This window comes from Chelonoidis abingdonii, chromosome 5, assembly GCF_003597395.2.
Source record: "Chelonoidis abingdonii isolate Lonesome George chromosome 5, CheloAbing_2.0, whole genome shotgun sequence".
Classification (NCBI taxonomy): Eukaryota; Metazoa; Chordata; order Testudines; family Testudinidae; genus Chelonoidis; species Chelonoidis abingdonii.
Window position 1 is genome coordinate 30,396,530 of NC_133773.1, and position 17,115 is coordinate 30,413,644.

At 44.5% G+C, this 17,115-nt stretch overlaps 1 protein-coding gene across 1 annotated transcript in view; it reads left to right on the plus strand.

Moving 5' to 3' along the window:
- The first annotated feature begins 862 nt into the window (after nucleotides 1-862).
- ELOVL6 (ELOVL fatty acid elongase 6) overlaps nucleotides 863-17,115 on the plus strand; it is a 120,788-nt gene continuing 104,535 nt past the window's right edge. Inside the window, exon 1 of the mRNA XM_075066200.1 lies at nucleotides 863-1,157. Within this exon, the coding sequence (XP_074922301.1) occupies nucleotides 1,069-1,157 (89 nt within the window). The 5' untranslated portion in view covers nucleotides 863-1,068. The remainder of the gene's footprint in view (nucleotides 1,158-17,115) is intronic.

The window sequence follows — 17,115 nt, forward strand, 5'->3', positions numbered from 1 at the left end:
CTTGACATCTCTTTAAATTGTTTTGTGGGTACAACTGTGGGTACAGCTGAATTGTAGGGGGTGAGGGAAATGAAGAGGGGAAGGGTAATGTGTGATGTGTAACATACATAACTATAAATATCTATTTTAGTGCTACCCACCCTATCACCCTAGGCATTTATAGTGTGTCCATCACTGCTGTATCTAGGGTCCTGTACTAACCAGGCTGAGTTTTCTGGCCAGTCATGTATGTTAGGATGTGCCCGAGGCTGCCGGAGCAGAATCTAACTGAGGAACGATTATCTGCAAAGTTAATTGAAGGAAATTATTCAAATTAGTAGTAGTGGGGAAGGGAGGGGGAGAGAATTTGATTGGGAAAATTGATCTAATGATCTTCCCCTCACCCCCAGGTAATTTCCTGTCACAAAGGAAAGAAATGTTAATATTCAGTTTCAAATCCAGTCTCCAAGAAAATGTGCTGTAAGCTTTGTTCTGGTATTAGCAGTACTTAATGTTTCCTGTGATGTATATGTTTTTACCACTCTAACGTGAAAATCGTGGGTAAGGTCATTAGCAGCTTCCAGTAATGGGAAACTGGGCAGCGTGTCTCATTCAAAGCCATAAAGGAAGTGAACGTGATTAGATGCCGAAGAAGCTGATACTCAGGAGTGATTCCCTTAATGCTGCAACCTAGTCTAGAGTATTTTACTTCCCAGTTTTTGCATGTCTTGTTCTAAACGGTGGAGGATTTTCTAGCTCGGGGGCTACAGTTTGCACTTGCAGGAGGAATATGCATGTCACAGTGAGCAAGCAGAGGCTAAACTCTACACAGACGGGCACTAAGACCGCAACGTCTCCATTTCCTCTCAGGGTGGATGCAGAAGCTGAGAGGAGGAGACCTCCAGACACGGGTGGAGAAGGATAGGAAGAGGAGAAAAGCAATGCGAAATCAAGGATATAGCTGAGAGAGACAGAAAGAGAGGGGGAGAGAGAAAGGGGCGATTGAAGGGAAGATACGCAGGGGAAAAGATCTTTAGATAGTATATTTATTTTTAGACATAGGAAGGCATCCCCCAGAAGATTGGTCCAATGAACATGTCAGTGTTGACTTTGCAAGAATACGAATTTGAAAAGCAATTCAACGAGAATGAAGCCATCCAGTGGATGCAAGAGAATTGGTAGGTGATGGTTAATGTAGTATTTACCAGTAGCTACTGTAGCTCTCTCTCTGAGCATGTGTGTTTTATATCTATGGATGGATTAGACATAATTGACTACAGGGTAATCGCTGAGCCAGTCTCTGGATATTACTGGCTCCGATGAGGTGCAGTGGTGTGTGTGTGTGTATGTATATATAAACATACATATATTGTGTGCATATGCACATTAGAGTGTGTGTGAATTATTCCAATGACATAACAAACCACACAATAAACGCTCAAAGATACTAAAATTGAGAGACTGCTCTGTTTTTCTAATTTTAAAAAGTTATATAACACCGATGGCATTCCCACTAATAAAATATTTTTTATAATGAGCTAAAACGATTCCCTGCGACCTCCTTCCATTTTACTTTTGTTCCTCTTTCCTCGTTCGCTGTTGTACCCCTACCTTTGCCATCTCCCTTGTGCCCTTCTTTTCTCCTTGCAACTCCTTTCTGTACGTGTGTGTGCCCCATTTCCTCTTTCAGGGTCTCTCCCCCCGTCCTCCCTTCCCACTGCTCCAGTTACCTCCTTCCAAGTCTAACGCAGAAGAACAAGTTAAAAACAAAACACAAGGAACTGTCGAGTCCCCTGCTTCAAATACAACTTAAACTGCCTCCAGCTCCTATTAACTTTTTATGCATGTCTGTATCGGGGGAGAGCTTCAGTGACCTGGATTGATCAGAAAAAGAGAAAAGTTAAACTGCGTAGGGGCAGGAGGGGAACTCGTGCAGGAAAAGTTCCTATGCAGGGCACATCATGTCTGCGGTGGGTACCTGACAATCCAGGCACTGGCGGGTACAGCCAGCCAAAGCATGGAGTGGCCCGGCGGGATTTGCAAAGTGCATGTGTATTCGCCGGGATGATGTGTGAGAACAAACAAACGCTGGGTCCTCTAGCTGGAGGATTGGAGCCAGAAAAAGCCTGTGGTGAGGTCTGCCCAGACAGCGGCTGGCGGCATTCACAGAGCGCGAGCTCGCCGGCGAGACTCTCTTTCGCCACCCGCCTTGTCTCTCTTTGATGAGACGGAGTGAGCAGGCGACGCTACCGGGTCGCTGCAGACAGTGCGCACGCTCTGCTGCTGCTGCGATTTTAGGGAGCGGGGCTTTCCTCTCTTCCCGGGCGCCGAGGGGCCGGCTGGCTGGCGGGTCTCGCTGGCTGGCCTGCTGCCACCGCCGCCCGGGACTGCAGAGCCGCCATCCCCTGGGCGCTCGGACACACACACACGTGCGCCTCTCTCCAGTGCTCGCTCGCCTCCCCTTTCAAATCTTCCACGCCGCCTCCCGCTCCCTCCCAGGGCTGGACTATGGCAGATCATCGCCCCATTCGCTGCCGCATTTAACTCTCCTTCTTCCTCGGCGCTTCACGCCGGGGCCTAGGCTGGGGGGATGGCGAGCGGGCCCTGCTCTGGTGCATGGGGCTGGGGGTGTCCATAGCTGAGCTGAGGCGGCTGGCTCTGTTCCTCGCCGTGGAAGTAGCTAGAGGCTGGGGTACCTCAATAGCAGCAGCAGCGCTGTGCGAGAGGGACTGGGGAGGCGGGAGGAAGAGAAACCATTGCAACCCCTGAAATGGCAGAATTGCCAGCTGTCAGCTTAAAAAATCATGAGTGGGGACCCCCAAAATGATGAGCGCCTTGAAACCAGCAGTAGGACTAAGATTTTTTCACAGATATTTGTAGTAAAAGTCAAGACAGGTCACCAGTAATAAAGTAAAATTCTGGGAAGCCATGGCCTGTCCTTTTATTAAAAATATCTGTGAAAAAAATGGGAATCTGCCATCCCCACACTGCCTGCAGTGGGGCAGCTGTGCAACGGCTAGGAGCTCCGGGGTCCCCTGCTGCCCAGGGTTGGGAGTGGGGCCCCTGCCACTTGCAGCAGCTGGAGCCTGCAAGGGACCCCTGTCACCCACAGGTCCAGGGGCCTGCAGTGGCTTGGAGCTTGGGGAGCTGCCAGAGACAGCAGGGGTACCCTGTAGCTCCCTGCCCCCACAGGTGGTGGGGGAACCTACAGCTCCTGACCGCCGCAGGCTGAAGTCACAGAGATCACTGGAAGTCATGGATCCCGTGACTTCTGCAACCTCCATGACTAAATCGTAGCCTGACTCATGAGACTTAAAACTAATTAATAATAAATGTTGGGTTCTTTCTATGTGCCTTCTCGTTTCTCCCACCTTTAGGCTGCACTTGGGTCACTTCAGTTTTTCTGGGCAACCAAGACAGCTAGAAACTTCTTTAGTGTAGGAAATGAAAGCCAAGTCTCACCTCATCACATGCTTACAGGACCTGTAGCTTTAACAGACACACCAAATATCATGAGACTCATTATAAAATCAACACTAAACTGGCCAGGTGAAAAGCAAAGCCCCCAGTGCAAGGCTTGGAGGCTCCCACCACCTCCTCTGCTGCTGTGGTTTGATTGTGCGTGATTGTCCCCTGTGCCACCTTCCCCTGTCCTGCACCCCCTTCTCTCTCCCAGCTTCCTGTACCTCTCATCCCATACCCTCTGCACCTGCCTTCCAATGCACGCTGTGCCCTTCATTCCTTCACCCTCTGCATTTACCTCCCGCTTTGTGCCAGACTTTCTCCCTTCTTTCCGTCTCCCTTTGCCCCCTATGCTTGCTTGTTTTGCTGCGCTCTGTCCCCAAACCTCTCATTTATTTGCCTCTGTGCTGCATCCTTCCCCTCATATCCTGTGTCCCATCCCTTCGCTCCTTTACCAGGCACTCCTCTCACATCTCCTGCCATCTCTCTTCTCGTCCTGCTACCTCAGTGAGTAACTTCCTTGTTTTCCTGGGGGGTGATAGATGAGAGATAGGAACCAGCTACAAGCTAAGGCTGCACATCCTGGGTTTGCTAGGCCGAATGATCCAAGGCCCTCACTGGAGTACCAGGGATGCGTCTGGGATAGCTCAGTGGCACATGTGGTTTCTAGAACAGCAATGAATTAAAATGACCAATGAATTAAAATAACCATTAAATGCTTTGGCTCTCTGTTCACCTGCAGGAGAGATGATTGGGGAAATTAGCTCCTGAAGGGTACCTTTTGAGGCACTCTGTTCAGCCTGATTGTTTGTTTTGCCTTTGTTTGTTTTTATTTTCTTAGATCTTAAAAGTCTTATTAGGGTTAGTAGCTCTTGTTCTTGTTCTTTTTGTTCTCTCTTTCTGCTCCTGGAGAAACTTATCCTCATGATGTAACATTTCAGTAAAGGGATGGAGGCAGGGATAGTCAACGGGCGGATTGCAGGCCAAATCTGGACCTCCAGTCACTTTTGAACAGACTGCAAAATCTTTTTATTTACTTATTATCATTATTTTATTATTTTTGTATTATTTTCTCTGGAGTCTGCACCTTGATTATACCTTGACAAAAAAATAATTGATTACCCTGGGGTGGAGGAAGTTGTTGCCTCAGTAAATACTTTCATAAGCCCATTAGGGAAACCGTGTGGCCTAATGAATTAATTCATGCCTGGAAGTCAGGCTCCTGTGATCTCTTCTTGGTTCTGTTGCATTTTATTATGTGGCCATCACACTGAGGAAATTGCATAACCACTGTGTGCCTCAGTTTCCCCAGGTGTAACAGAGGGATAATATTGCTTGCATAACTACCTGATTGATGCTTTGAAGATTAATAAGCTAATGTTTGTACGTTGCTTTGAAGATGTAAAGTGTTGTATAAGTGCTAGATAATATTAAAATCCCCTTAACTGCCTCAGTTTACTGCAAAGGTTTGCCTGGTGCAATTCCAATAATATTAAGCTCCCAACTCTCTAGATTCAAGGGGAGGGGACAAACATTTTCATGCTATTACTTTATAGTTGAAGAGATTCGGTCATCCATGTGTGAACTTCTCAATCTAACTTCATCTGTTTGGAGGGCATTGATGAATTAAGACTTCTAGTTCATATTAAACTGTAGGAGGAGAGATTTGCTCAGGTCTGAGAACATTATTGAAAATGAAATGGAATCATGTCCATTGAGATGCTTTCTGCCTTGTGAGTGTTCCCTTGGAAATGCTAGTAAAAATTCTTTGTAGTTAAAGTAGATGATAAACCTGTTCAGGAAATTCACCTCCCTAAGAAAACAATTAATCGTGTTTCCAGTGTTTTAATTTTTAAGAGAACTTATGTGATAAAATTCAGTAGGTAAAGAGCATGAGGAAAGGCTTCTTTATCTCCCACCAGAGTGACATAATGGGATTTCTATACACAAATGAAGGATAGTAAATGGCTTCTTGACTTTGTTATAGGCTTGATGTGAAGTTGTCTGGACCAGTGTAATTAACATAAGGGCCCTAAAATAGGCATATTAAAGAGCATGTTTCAGGGATAAACATGTTTGGTTTTGTAGCAAATGCAAATATCGGTGGAATAAGCAAAATTGTTGCTTTAAAAAAAAATCAAGACATTCCACTGGTAGGAGGCCTTATACTAGAGACTGCAATAGTCTTTTCGGTTAGAATACATCATCATCACCATAACATGGAGGTAGAAGAAAGACCAAATAGGTATGGCATTTATTATTTCAGTTCCATGTTAGAAATGTATCTTGATATCTTAGCAGGCTACCTAAATAAGATAAATCTGCAGTGCTTTAAATGATTATTCTGAATGGATAGAGTGAAATGGACTTAGGGAATTTACTGTGTCTGCATTTTGGATAGCATGTTTGGAATCTAAACAGTTTATAGAATTTTATTCATACAAAGACTTAGCACAGAAGTTGAAGCCTACAGGAGAGTATGGCAAAAGTGGCTTTACACCCTTTCATGCCTTCTGGATTCTGGGCCACTTCAGTGACCAAAATGTCCCTCTACAATGGCCCATCCTGGGCTGCCCATGGACTGTGATGCAATCCAGAATCCTCATAGCAACAAGCACTATTGGCATGCTCTCACTCTCCAGCTATGCCTCCAGCAAGCTGCNGGCGGGTGGAATTAATGGAGTTCCACTGACATATAGTGGGAGTAACCATGGCAAATCAGGCCTTCCATGTTTTAACTCCAGATGTTCTTATTTTACTTCATGAAGACTCTGATCCTGCAATCAGGCCCATGGGTGGAGTGCTGTGCGGATGCAGTCCCATTGAAATCTGGGCTAAATTGGCAATGTAGTAAATAGCATAGTGTTTTTAAATGCAGGCAACATGAATGATGGTTTTTGTGATCTGTATGAGCTAATATTTGTGTTTCTGTTAACATGTGTGTATGTATAATGTAACTCCATCCCTCCAGCTGTCCTCACAGAATCTCTGGTTCTTTCCCACTTAAAAATTAATTGAGAATGATTTTTCTGGCTGCCAAACAAAGACCTGACAATGCACCACCCACTGGAGGTGAGATTACTGACTCAGCAGTTAATTTACAGAATCACACAGTGCTTTTTAGGGCCAGTAGGCCCACTTTTTATCATAAAATCTTACTTCACTTAATGATATAAGTATGTTTTTTTACATATAGCTGGTGGTTTTTTTAAAAAATAACAAACTATACCTTGCTCTGACTATACTTTAGGAACGTTGACTTCAGCGGGAGTAAGATTGGGCCCAGTACTTTTTAAGATGATTTCTTAAATTATGCAACCACCTGTCCCCCCTGCCCTCCAATTCTTGAAAAGAAAAAAGGGAGGGGGATATAGGAAGTTAGCAAAATCTGCAGACTCTTGCTTCTCTAGCTAAACAGCTGCATAAGGAGTTAGTACATTTTTACTTTTTTGTGTCAGGTAGAACGTACATATAAATGATTTATTTAAAGGAAATTTGCATTGCAGTCAGATGTACTGTGAAATAGATTCTAGAGCTGGGTTTCTAGTTTACAGCTGCAGTCAGTGAGGTAGCAGAATTGGTCAGTGATTGGAAAAAAATGGTAAAAATTAACTGAGTGAGCAATAAATCCTCACTCTTTCTTTCCTTGCACTCCTACAGACTGCCAGGTTTACGCCAGCAGCACTAAATGACTGTTGCTCCTGTTGTAATTGTCTAGCCAATAATAATTATCTTCTGATGTCTGCTGACACTGTGTTCACCAATAGGAAAGCCTGAGGTCTGTGCTGACTGCTCGAAGATTATGTATGTGAGGTTACGTCATGAGAGGGTTTGCCTAAAATCACACACAAACTTTTTCCCTGTCTGTTCTGTGGAACCTTGTACAGTTAGTATAGTGATGTATACTACCAGTAGATGCTGCTTCTCAAACTGTTTCTTTTTTCCAGGTTCGCTTATTTCTGAAATGATTTACTCTGTTTCAAACAAACAAACAAATATATATATTTAGGCCAATATCTTAACTCATTTAACACCTTGCAGACCAGATGGAGTTCCAGGTATAAGTAAGAGCAGCATTTCGTCCTAACTCTGTCAGTTATTTTGCTACAAATGTTCTTTGGAATATATTATAGAAGAGAGCTGTTTAATAAGAAAGCTTTTGTACAAAATGAAACACTGTGAGCAGTAAGCCAGTCATTTATTTAATGAGCACAGGCAACTCAGATTTGTAAACCTGAGACCAACAGAAATGTTTCTGCAATTTAAAAACAAATTCCCATGGGTGCAATTGTTTTTAACCCTTTATTGTCTGAAACTGTAACATTGTACCACTGAGTGTGATTACAAACAAACTTGAATCTAACAGTTGATTTTTCAGAGTCAAAGCTGGGGGAACTGTAAAAATAAAGAGTGTAAACGTTGATAACTCAATTGGATTTTTGAAATTCATTTACTTTTAATAATTTGCATAAGCACCACAACTAAAGAAATATGTGTTGTTCACATATGGAGCCAGTTTTTCTGATCTGCTCAACCCAGGTCGAAGGTTGAGGGCATGTATGGAGGGCGGAGATGTGTTTAAGCCACTTTTGTGTTCCCACAATCCTGGGCAGAGCCCATCCTCTGGCATAAATTAGAATCATAGATATGTAGGCCTGGAAGGGACCTCATTAAGTCATATAGTTCAGTTTTCTGCACTGAGGCAGCACTAAGTATTATCTAGATGTTCTGTGACAAGCGTTTGTCTAACCTCTTAGTGATGGAGATTCCACAACCACCCTGGGTAATTTGTTTCAGTGCATAACTACACTTACAGTTAGGAAGTTTTTTCCGAATCTAAAATTTCCTTGTTGCAGTTTAACGCTATTACTACTTGTCCTGTCTTCACTGGCTAAGGAGAACAATTTATCATCCTCTTCTTTATAACAATCTTTTACCTACTTGAAGACTGTTATCTTGTCACTCCTCAGTCTTCTCTTCTCCAGACTAAACAAACCCAGTTTTTTCAATCTTTCCTCAGAGGTCATGCTTTCTAGACCTATAATTACTTTTGTTGCACTCCTCTGGACTTTCTCCAGTTTGTACACATCTTTCCCAAAGTATGGTGTCCAGAACTGGACACTGTACTCCAGTTGAGGCCTTATCTGTGCTGAGGAGAGTGGAAGAACTTCTTGTGTCTTTCTTACAATACTCCTTGTGACAGGTTGGATCACAGAACCCCCTTTGGGAGCTGCCACCCGATGTGCCAAAACTACTTCTATCCCTGCTTTCTCTGACAGTTCAGGACTCCAGCACCCCATCTTGCTAAGCAAGACACTCCCATCTTCTCCAACACAGACCCAGGGTACGAATTATTTGCCTCAAAGCTGCACCTGAAAGAAGCTAACAGAAGTGTGCTTGTCTTTAACACTCAGATGCCCAACTGCCAATGGGGTCTAAACCCAAATAAATCCGTTTTACAAAGCGTGTACAGGATAAACTCAAATTGTTCACCCTCTATAACACTGATAGAGAGAGATGTACAGTTGTTTGTTCCCCCAGGTATTAATACATACTCTGAGTTAATTAATAAGTAAAAAGTGATTTTATTAAATACAGAAAGTAGGATTTAAGTGGTTCCAAGTAGTAACAAACAGAACAAGGTAAATCACCAAGCAAAATAAAATAAAATGTGCAAATCTATGTCTAATCAAACTGAATACAGATAATCTCACCCTCAGAGAAGCTTCAGTAAGTTTTTTTCCTCAGCCTGGACACCTTCTAGGCTGGGCACAATTCTTTCCTCTGGTACAGCTCTTGTTCCAGCTCAGGTGGTAGCCAGGGGATTTTTCATGATGGTTCCTCTTTTCACTTTGTTCTGTTCCACTCCTTTATATATCTTTTGCATAAGGCAGGAATCTTTTGTCCCTCTTTAGGTTTCTACCCCCTTCTTATCAATGGAAAGACACCAGGTTAAAGAGGGATTCCAGTTCAGGTGACATGATCACATGTAACTGCAAGACTTCATTGCTCACTTGCCAGCACACACATATACAGGAAGACTTACAGGTAGAACACACTCATCTGCAGACAATTGTCCTAGTTAATGGAAGTCATCAAGATTCCAAACCACCATTAATGGCCCACACTTTGCATAATTACAATAGGCCCTCAGAGTTATAGTTCATATTTGTAGTTTCAGATACAAGAGTGGTACATTTATACAAATAGGATGATCACACTCAGTAGATAATAAGCTTTGTAACGATACCTTACAAGAGACCTTTTGCATGAAGCATATTCTAGTTACATTTTATTCACTTATTAATTTTTATGAAATCATATAGACTGCAACATCACACTCCTACTAATACACCCCAGAATGATATTTGCTTTTTTTTTTGCACAATAGTATTACATTGTTGACTCATATTTAGCTTGTGATCCACTATAACCCCCCAGATCCTTTCCCACAGTACTCCTTCCTAGGCAGCCATTTTCCATTTTGTAAGTGTGCAACTGATTATTCCTTCCTAAATATGGTACTTTGCATATCTCGTTAGTGAATGCTATATGTTTCAGACCATTTCTCCAGTTTGTCAAGATCATTTTGAATTTTAATCTTGTCCTCCAAAGCTTTTGCAATCCCTCCCAGCCTGTTATTGGCTGCAAACTTTATAAGTGTACTCTCTATGCCACTATCCAGATCACTTATGAAGTTATTGAATAGAACTGAACCCAGGATAGATCCCTGCAGGACTTAATGTCAAGCAAACTGAAGGTTGTTCTAACTTGTGTGTCCCACTCTCCATGGTTCCCGGAGGTCATTCCAACTGCCAGGAAAGGCCAAAGTATAAGGATACCTCATTGACTCCACCATTCTCAAGAAATGCCCCCTGCACTAGGGACAGAGAAGGGTGATGCTGGAAAGCTGCTGTGCCACCTGTTTGGGATTCTCTTTGCACAAGTGTAATCTTTAGCGTGGATCTGCCAGCTTTACAGCTATGTTATGCCTCTGGAGCCCGGTAAAGCAATTACAGTGAGGCCAAGAATTTAGTTTTAAGATTTTTAAAATTACAGTGTTCCTTTAAATAAACTCAATTCCTGTATTGTAAATATATATTCAACATTCATCATAGTTTGCCCAGCCCTTTGTCAAATGCACTCAACATTATCCATTATTGTTGTTTATTTGTGTATTACAGTACCAACTAGAGCTCTCAGAGAAGGATGGGGGAACCATTATGCTAAGCCATGTGCAGCCATGCAGTAAAAACAATCCTTTCACCCAAAAACTTACAAGTGGATCAAACAAACAAGTAGCATGGGAGGTGGAAAAGAGAATGAGGTAATAGGGTGAGCATAGTTTCACATATCCTAGTGGTTTGTCTTCCAAGTGCAAGATGAATTTAAAACCGTGCTATATCAAAGCACCTTAGTAGGCACGGAACAAGTAAGAAAAGGTTTCTATTGCCCTTAAAAAACTAAAAATCACACAGACAGGTCATTGTCATTATAGGCCTGATTCTGAAATTCTGACCCTGGCAAATGGAGTAGGTCCTAGACAGTGTAAAAAACAAACAGAAACCAGAAATGATAACATGATAATAGAATAAGGTATAAGTTCCAATAAATGGCTGCGCACACAAATCTCCACATTTCTACCTAACGGTTCATGTGGTGGTGTGTCTGTGTGTCAGAGAGAAACTGAGGCTTGCTTTGGTAATGTTCCTTGCCTGAGTTATTGCTAAGTATGAGACCAATCCGTCTCTTTGTCACCTTGAGTGGAGAGCACCATCATCCAGCAGAATACTCTGGTGATGCAGAAATAGGGGGAGTGCAAAGTGCACTGCATTGTCTCCACCCCACTAGCACCCTCAGCAAAAGGCCAGTCTGCTGGAGCTCCTTCGAGGTTAAGGCTACCTGGAGTTGCCAGGGATGGAGCTAGGGAAGAATGACAGTGAATGGCATTTCAGAGACAGTCTCTTTATTGGGGATGTTTGTAGGTAGTTGTGTGCATGTGCGGCAAATACCAGTGTTTGCAAAGGGTTGAGAAGAAAATTAAGAAAAATCCTAACTCTCAAGATATGTGTCAACATCTGTAACTAGGCTAACTTAAACTTACCACTGTAGCCCGTGGCCTCCTATTCACTCCATGCCTATGGTGTTTGAACACAACCCTCATGTGGCGTCATTAATTTTTAAGTTTCTGAGAGCCAAGACTTCATCTTCTATTTGTCTGTAAAGCACCATTCCCACTTATAATGCTGTAGAAATAATAGAGTAATAACGATGGGCAACATTTCAAAAGTGCCCAAGTGACTTTGGACCCTGCTTCCATCTGCAAAACTGACTTAGGAGCAGTCTCCTAAACACCCCGTATCACTTTTGAAAATGGGTTGTAGGTTCATAAGTCACTTATGTGCTTTTGAAAACTGTTACCCAATACCATCACCTAAGCAAATGCTGCTAGAAGCAGGGTAGGGGGAGGGGATTTCTGCAAGTTAGGTTTATTAGCCAATGGCGACATGAATTCCACAGGAGTCATGCTGTCTGAGGGCTTGGCTACACCTGCAAGTTGCAGCGCTGGTGAGGGGGTTACAGCGCTGCAACTTACCAGGTGTCCACACTTACAGAGCTCAGCCAGCACTGCAAGTCCCTTCCTGCAGCGCTGGCTGTACACCTGGTCCGCTACGGGTGTAGCGAATCCCAGGCTGCTGATGCAGCGCTGCTCATCAGGTGTGGACACTCACAGCGCTGTTATTGGCCTCCAGGATATTAGGAGGTATCCCACAATTCCTGTATACAACAAACCGAAGGTACTCCCCGGAGCTACTTATCTAAAAAAACAAACACAGCTGCTCTTTGCTGCATGAGCGAGCCGAGGCTTTGGAATGTTCACAGCTGTTGTGCTTGAGGAGACAAACAGCACGGTGGGGGGTGGGGAGGGAGTCCGTCCGAAAAGCTGCTTATCTGGTCTGAAGCCTTTTTACATTTAAAGAGGATTGAGAGAGGGGTGGGGGAAATGGCCAGAATTTGCAAGGCAGGGAGCTGTCACACAGTGTCTGCTCCAAAAATCCACTCTCTCTGTCTCCCCGAGCGCTCCCTGTCACACTCCCACCCCACCCCCCTCTTTTGAACTTGCAAGGCAGGGAGCTGTCACAGTGTCTGCTCCAAAATCCACTCTCTCTGTCTCCCGCAAGCTCCCTGTCACACTCCACCCCACCCCCCTCTTTTGAAAAGCAGTTGCAGTCCACTTGAACGCTGGATAGCTGCCCACAATGCACCACTCCCAACAGGCTGCAATGCTGCAAATGTGGCCACACTGCAGCGCTGGTTGCTGTCAGTGTGGACACACTGCAGCGCTGGCCCTACACAGCTGTACGACCACAGCTGTAACTACCAGCGCTGCAAAAATGTAAGTGTAGCCATGCCCTGAGTGGGAGAGGTGGGAAAGGAACAATGTGGAGAGGTTTATTCTCCTCAGGACTGAAGTGTGTCTTCCCCATGGATCCTAGGTTTGAAAGCAATGCTCCCTGCCTCATCCCTGCCCCGGCAAACCCCTCTGGGTTGCGGGGAGGATCTGTTGGAAACTGCAAAGTGAAACTCATGGAATTTCTTGCCCCACCAATAACCCTCCCCCTGGAGGTAATATTTGGTCATTAAGATCCATTCTAATATTTTGTACATATACACATGCACTTTGAATTACCTGCTTCGTTCTCAGCTAGGATCGGGGGGGAGAGGGGTTTCACATATTTTGTGTACTGTTTTGACTTTCCAATATATGATGTGCAACCTTGTAATGAAATGTAGGACAGTTTGGACTATGTGGGCATTTGAAAACTGATATAATTTCTAATTATGAGATGATCCCTCTATTTTGTCTACTGTGGTGAAAGTGTCAATCCACATGCATAATTTAAATGGGTCCTTCTGTACCCAAGATCAGGGTTTCTCAATCTTTTTCTTTCTAGGCTCCCCTCCTCAACATGCTATAAAAACTCAATGGCCCACCTGTATCACAACTGTTTTTCTGTATTTCTGTATTCTGGCGTTAGGGGGTAGCAAGCAGGGCAATTGCCCAAGGACGCATGCTACAGAGGCCCCCCCAAAGCTACATTTCTTAGACTTCAGCCCTGGGTGGTGGGGCTCAGAGCCCCGGGCTTTAGCCCCATGCAGTGGGCCTTTGGCTTTCTGCCCTGGACTCCAGCAAGTCTAATGCTGGCCCCCTGAAACCTGCTCGTGTACCCCCAGGGAGCCCTGGACCCCTGGCTGAGAACCACTGCCCTAGATAAATGCATTAGGTACAAGGAGCAGTCACTCATCAGTTTCTTTTTTAAAGGTTAGTCCCACATGTTAAGAACAACAAGTGTATATGAGCATGCTTGAGCTGTTGTTAGCAGTTAGTTTGTTACGTTAGTCATGAATTTTGACTACTCTCAGGTATTGCACAATATACCACTCAGGAGTTTCAATTTTTAATTAAACCTTAACAATGTACCACTTTTACTTAGGTTGATGTATTCTTTTTTTCCTCTGTTAGTGTTTCTAACAATACATTTACAGTTATCAACCCTTTGCAACCTGGCAATCCTTAACATGTCTCATATACAATCAGCAAATACTACGAACAAAGGAGATTATTCTTTGTTCCTGCCTATAATAAATAGATACAGTCTGATTAAATTCTAATGCAGCAATATGACTAGCGAGATAATGCAGGCAGACTAGTAATTTGTTAGGCTGCAGTCGCCTAGTGAACTCTGTGGGAGCAGATTTCTGTTTTCATTTGGGTTCTGTGTGAACATTGGTGCACTTACATAGAGTTCATTGCAGGATCAGGACTGTCGCTTATTATGTTTATACACTACCTAGCACAGTGGAGCCCTGACCTGGTTGAGGCCACTAGGTGCTACTGTGATATAAATTAAGTGTTTGTTATGTCCAATGGCCTGTTGGTCCTTATTAATGCAGAACCTGATCCTGCTTCCGTTGACTTCAGAGAGAGAAAGGTCTGGCCTATGATTTGCTGCTTGAAGTTAGCTGCTGGGTCAGGAATCTCATCTCCAATGAGCAGTGTGTTTCCAAGCCTTTGTTTGACAACTGAAGAAGCCTCTCTTAGTTCACTCCTTCTGGGGACGGGGTAAAGGAACAGTAGTTTTGCCCTGGTAGGACTTTACTGCAAGTAAATTTGCACCTATAATGATCACAGTTACCAGAGTGTAACGGGGACAATGACAACAAAGATTTTGAGCCAGAGATAGTGAAAAATGGGGGGCAGAAAAGAAAGTATACATGTCATGATTAAGACTATGATTTAGTCATGGACAGGTTACAGGAAATAAACAAAAATTCACCGTCCATGACCTGTCCATGACTTATACCTGGGGTAGGCAACCTATGGCACGCATGCTGAAGGCAGCCCACAAGCTGATTTTCAGTGGCACTCACACTGCCTGGATCCTGGCCACTGGTCTGGGTGCCTCTGCATTTTAATTTAATTTTAAATGAAGCTTCTTAAACATTTTAAAAACCTTATTTACTTTACATACAACAATAGTTTGGTTATATATTATAGACTTATAGAAAGAGACCTTCTAAAAAAGTTAAAATGTATTACTGGCATGCGAAACCTTAAATTAGAATAAATAATGAAGACTCGAAACACCACTTCTGAAATGTTGCTGACCCCTGACTTATACTATAAATACTCATGACTAAATCTTGGGAGGGGTCGCTACTGGGTGGGGTCACTACTGGGGTGGGTGCCCTGGGGGCCACGGCTGAGTGGGTGGGCTGGAGCCAGCAGCATCAGCTGCCAGAGCCGCTGAGGAGCGGCTGCTCTGGCTGCCCAGGAACTGCTGCTGGGGGCGGCTGCTCTGGCCACCTGGGAGCTGCTGCCGGGGGCTGCTGACAGTGGCTGCTTCCAGCGACCGCTGCCAGGGGCCGCCTGGAGACCACTGCTGGGGGCTGCCCAGAGATCACTGCCAGGGGCTGCCAACAGCGACTGCTCCGGCCACCATAGGGCCACTGCAGTGGGCCACCGATAGTGCCTTCTCTGGCCATCCCTGGGACTGCTGCTCAGGTGGTCGCTGGGGCCTGCCACACTGGCCGCTGCTTGGGCAATCCCCGGGACCAGATGCCCAGGGCCAGCTGCCCGGGACCGCGAGCAGCAGCTGGTGCGGCTGGCTGCAGAGGTGCTCCAGCAGAGGCCGGTGTTGCTGGCCTTGGAGCCAGCTGCATGGGCGGCCCTGTGATCAGCCACACTGGCTGCTGCAGAAGTCATAGAGGTTGCATGACTTGCATGAAGTCACAGAATCCATGACTTCTGCAACCTCCATGACAAACAGGAAGCCCTAGTTATGATTTCTGGTATGGCTAATATATTACTCTGAGATCAACTTTAAGTGTTGATGATGAAGCCAGTGGTTCAGGTGCCATGTTGCGAGTTTACTGATTGAAAATGTGGTTATACATTTCTTCAGTAGACAATATCTGAGACTTACAGCAGAACCAACACACATCTTTTTGCCTTCAGCTAATGAACCTGACCTGATTGGCTGAAGACTACAGCAGGCACATTCTTAAACCCTGCAGCAACCCTGGACCCTGGCTGCTCAATAGCATTTCATACCTACAGCTGTGTTTCTGGTCCCACTTCCTAGTCCTGGTCTCCTTGTTCCACCTCCTGGTCTCCTACTCTTTGCCCCTGATTCTTGGCTCCTGCTCCTGGTTCCTACTCCAGATCATACTCTGCTTCTGACCCTTGGCTCCTGCTTCCTGGCTCTCAGCTCTGGTTTGCCCCCTGGACTGGATATTTGGCTTCGGACCCCGGCTCTTACCCCTGGTTCCTGGTCCACAACTCCAGCTCCCTCCATTGACTTGGTAACTTGGCTCCTGATTTGGGCTCTGGCTACTAGGCTTGGACACACAGGCTCCAACCATTAGGCCAGCTCCCCATCCTGCCTATTAGGCGAGGCCGTCAACAGCCTAAAAAACAGTAATGTTGTAACAGATGCAGTAATGACATGAGGTTTCCAGCCTTCCTACACAGATTAGTCAAAGGTTAGAGTTGATAGAAGTCATATGTCAGAACAAGTGATACACATGCTCAGGACAGACAATCCAATACCACAGTGATGGATGTGGCATACAAAGCCAAATAGAATAGGAGCATATTGACTGAACAGAAGGTTGTAACATCTCTTCACCTGACTTGCGTTTTCTTTAGTTAACATTTGCTCACTTCTTTCTGAATAACCCTCCTCATTGGTTTTATTATTTGCGGGCAGAAGGAGAGGAGAAAATGAAATGTTTAGTAGAACTGTGAAGCATTAGGTACGCTGCTGATTCTGTGTAAATGATAAATAACAATAACTTTCCATAATTTTGGAAGTAAGTCATAGTTACCTGAGAAAAAATGGACAGAAGTTTTGCATGTGAACCTGTATAATTAGGTATTGCTAGAGGGAATCACAAATGGACTGTGACAATGTTTAGACTAAATTATCTGAACACTAACATATGGTTCTGCTCTGAAAATTAGCTTTGAAGAACTGGTATTGTGAAACTCTGACTTCCATGTTAGATTTGTCTAGCTCAGTGGTTCTCAAGCTAGGGCGCCACTTGTTCAGGGAAAGCCCCTGGCAGGCCGGGCTGGTTTGTTTACGTACTGCATCTGCAGGTTCGGCC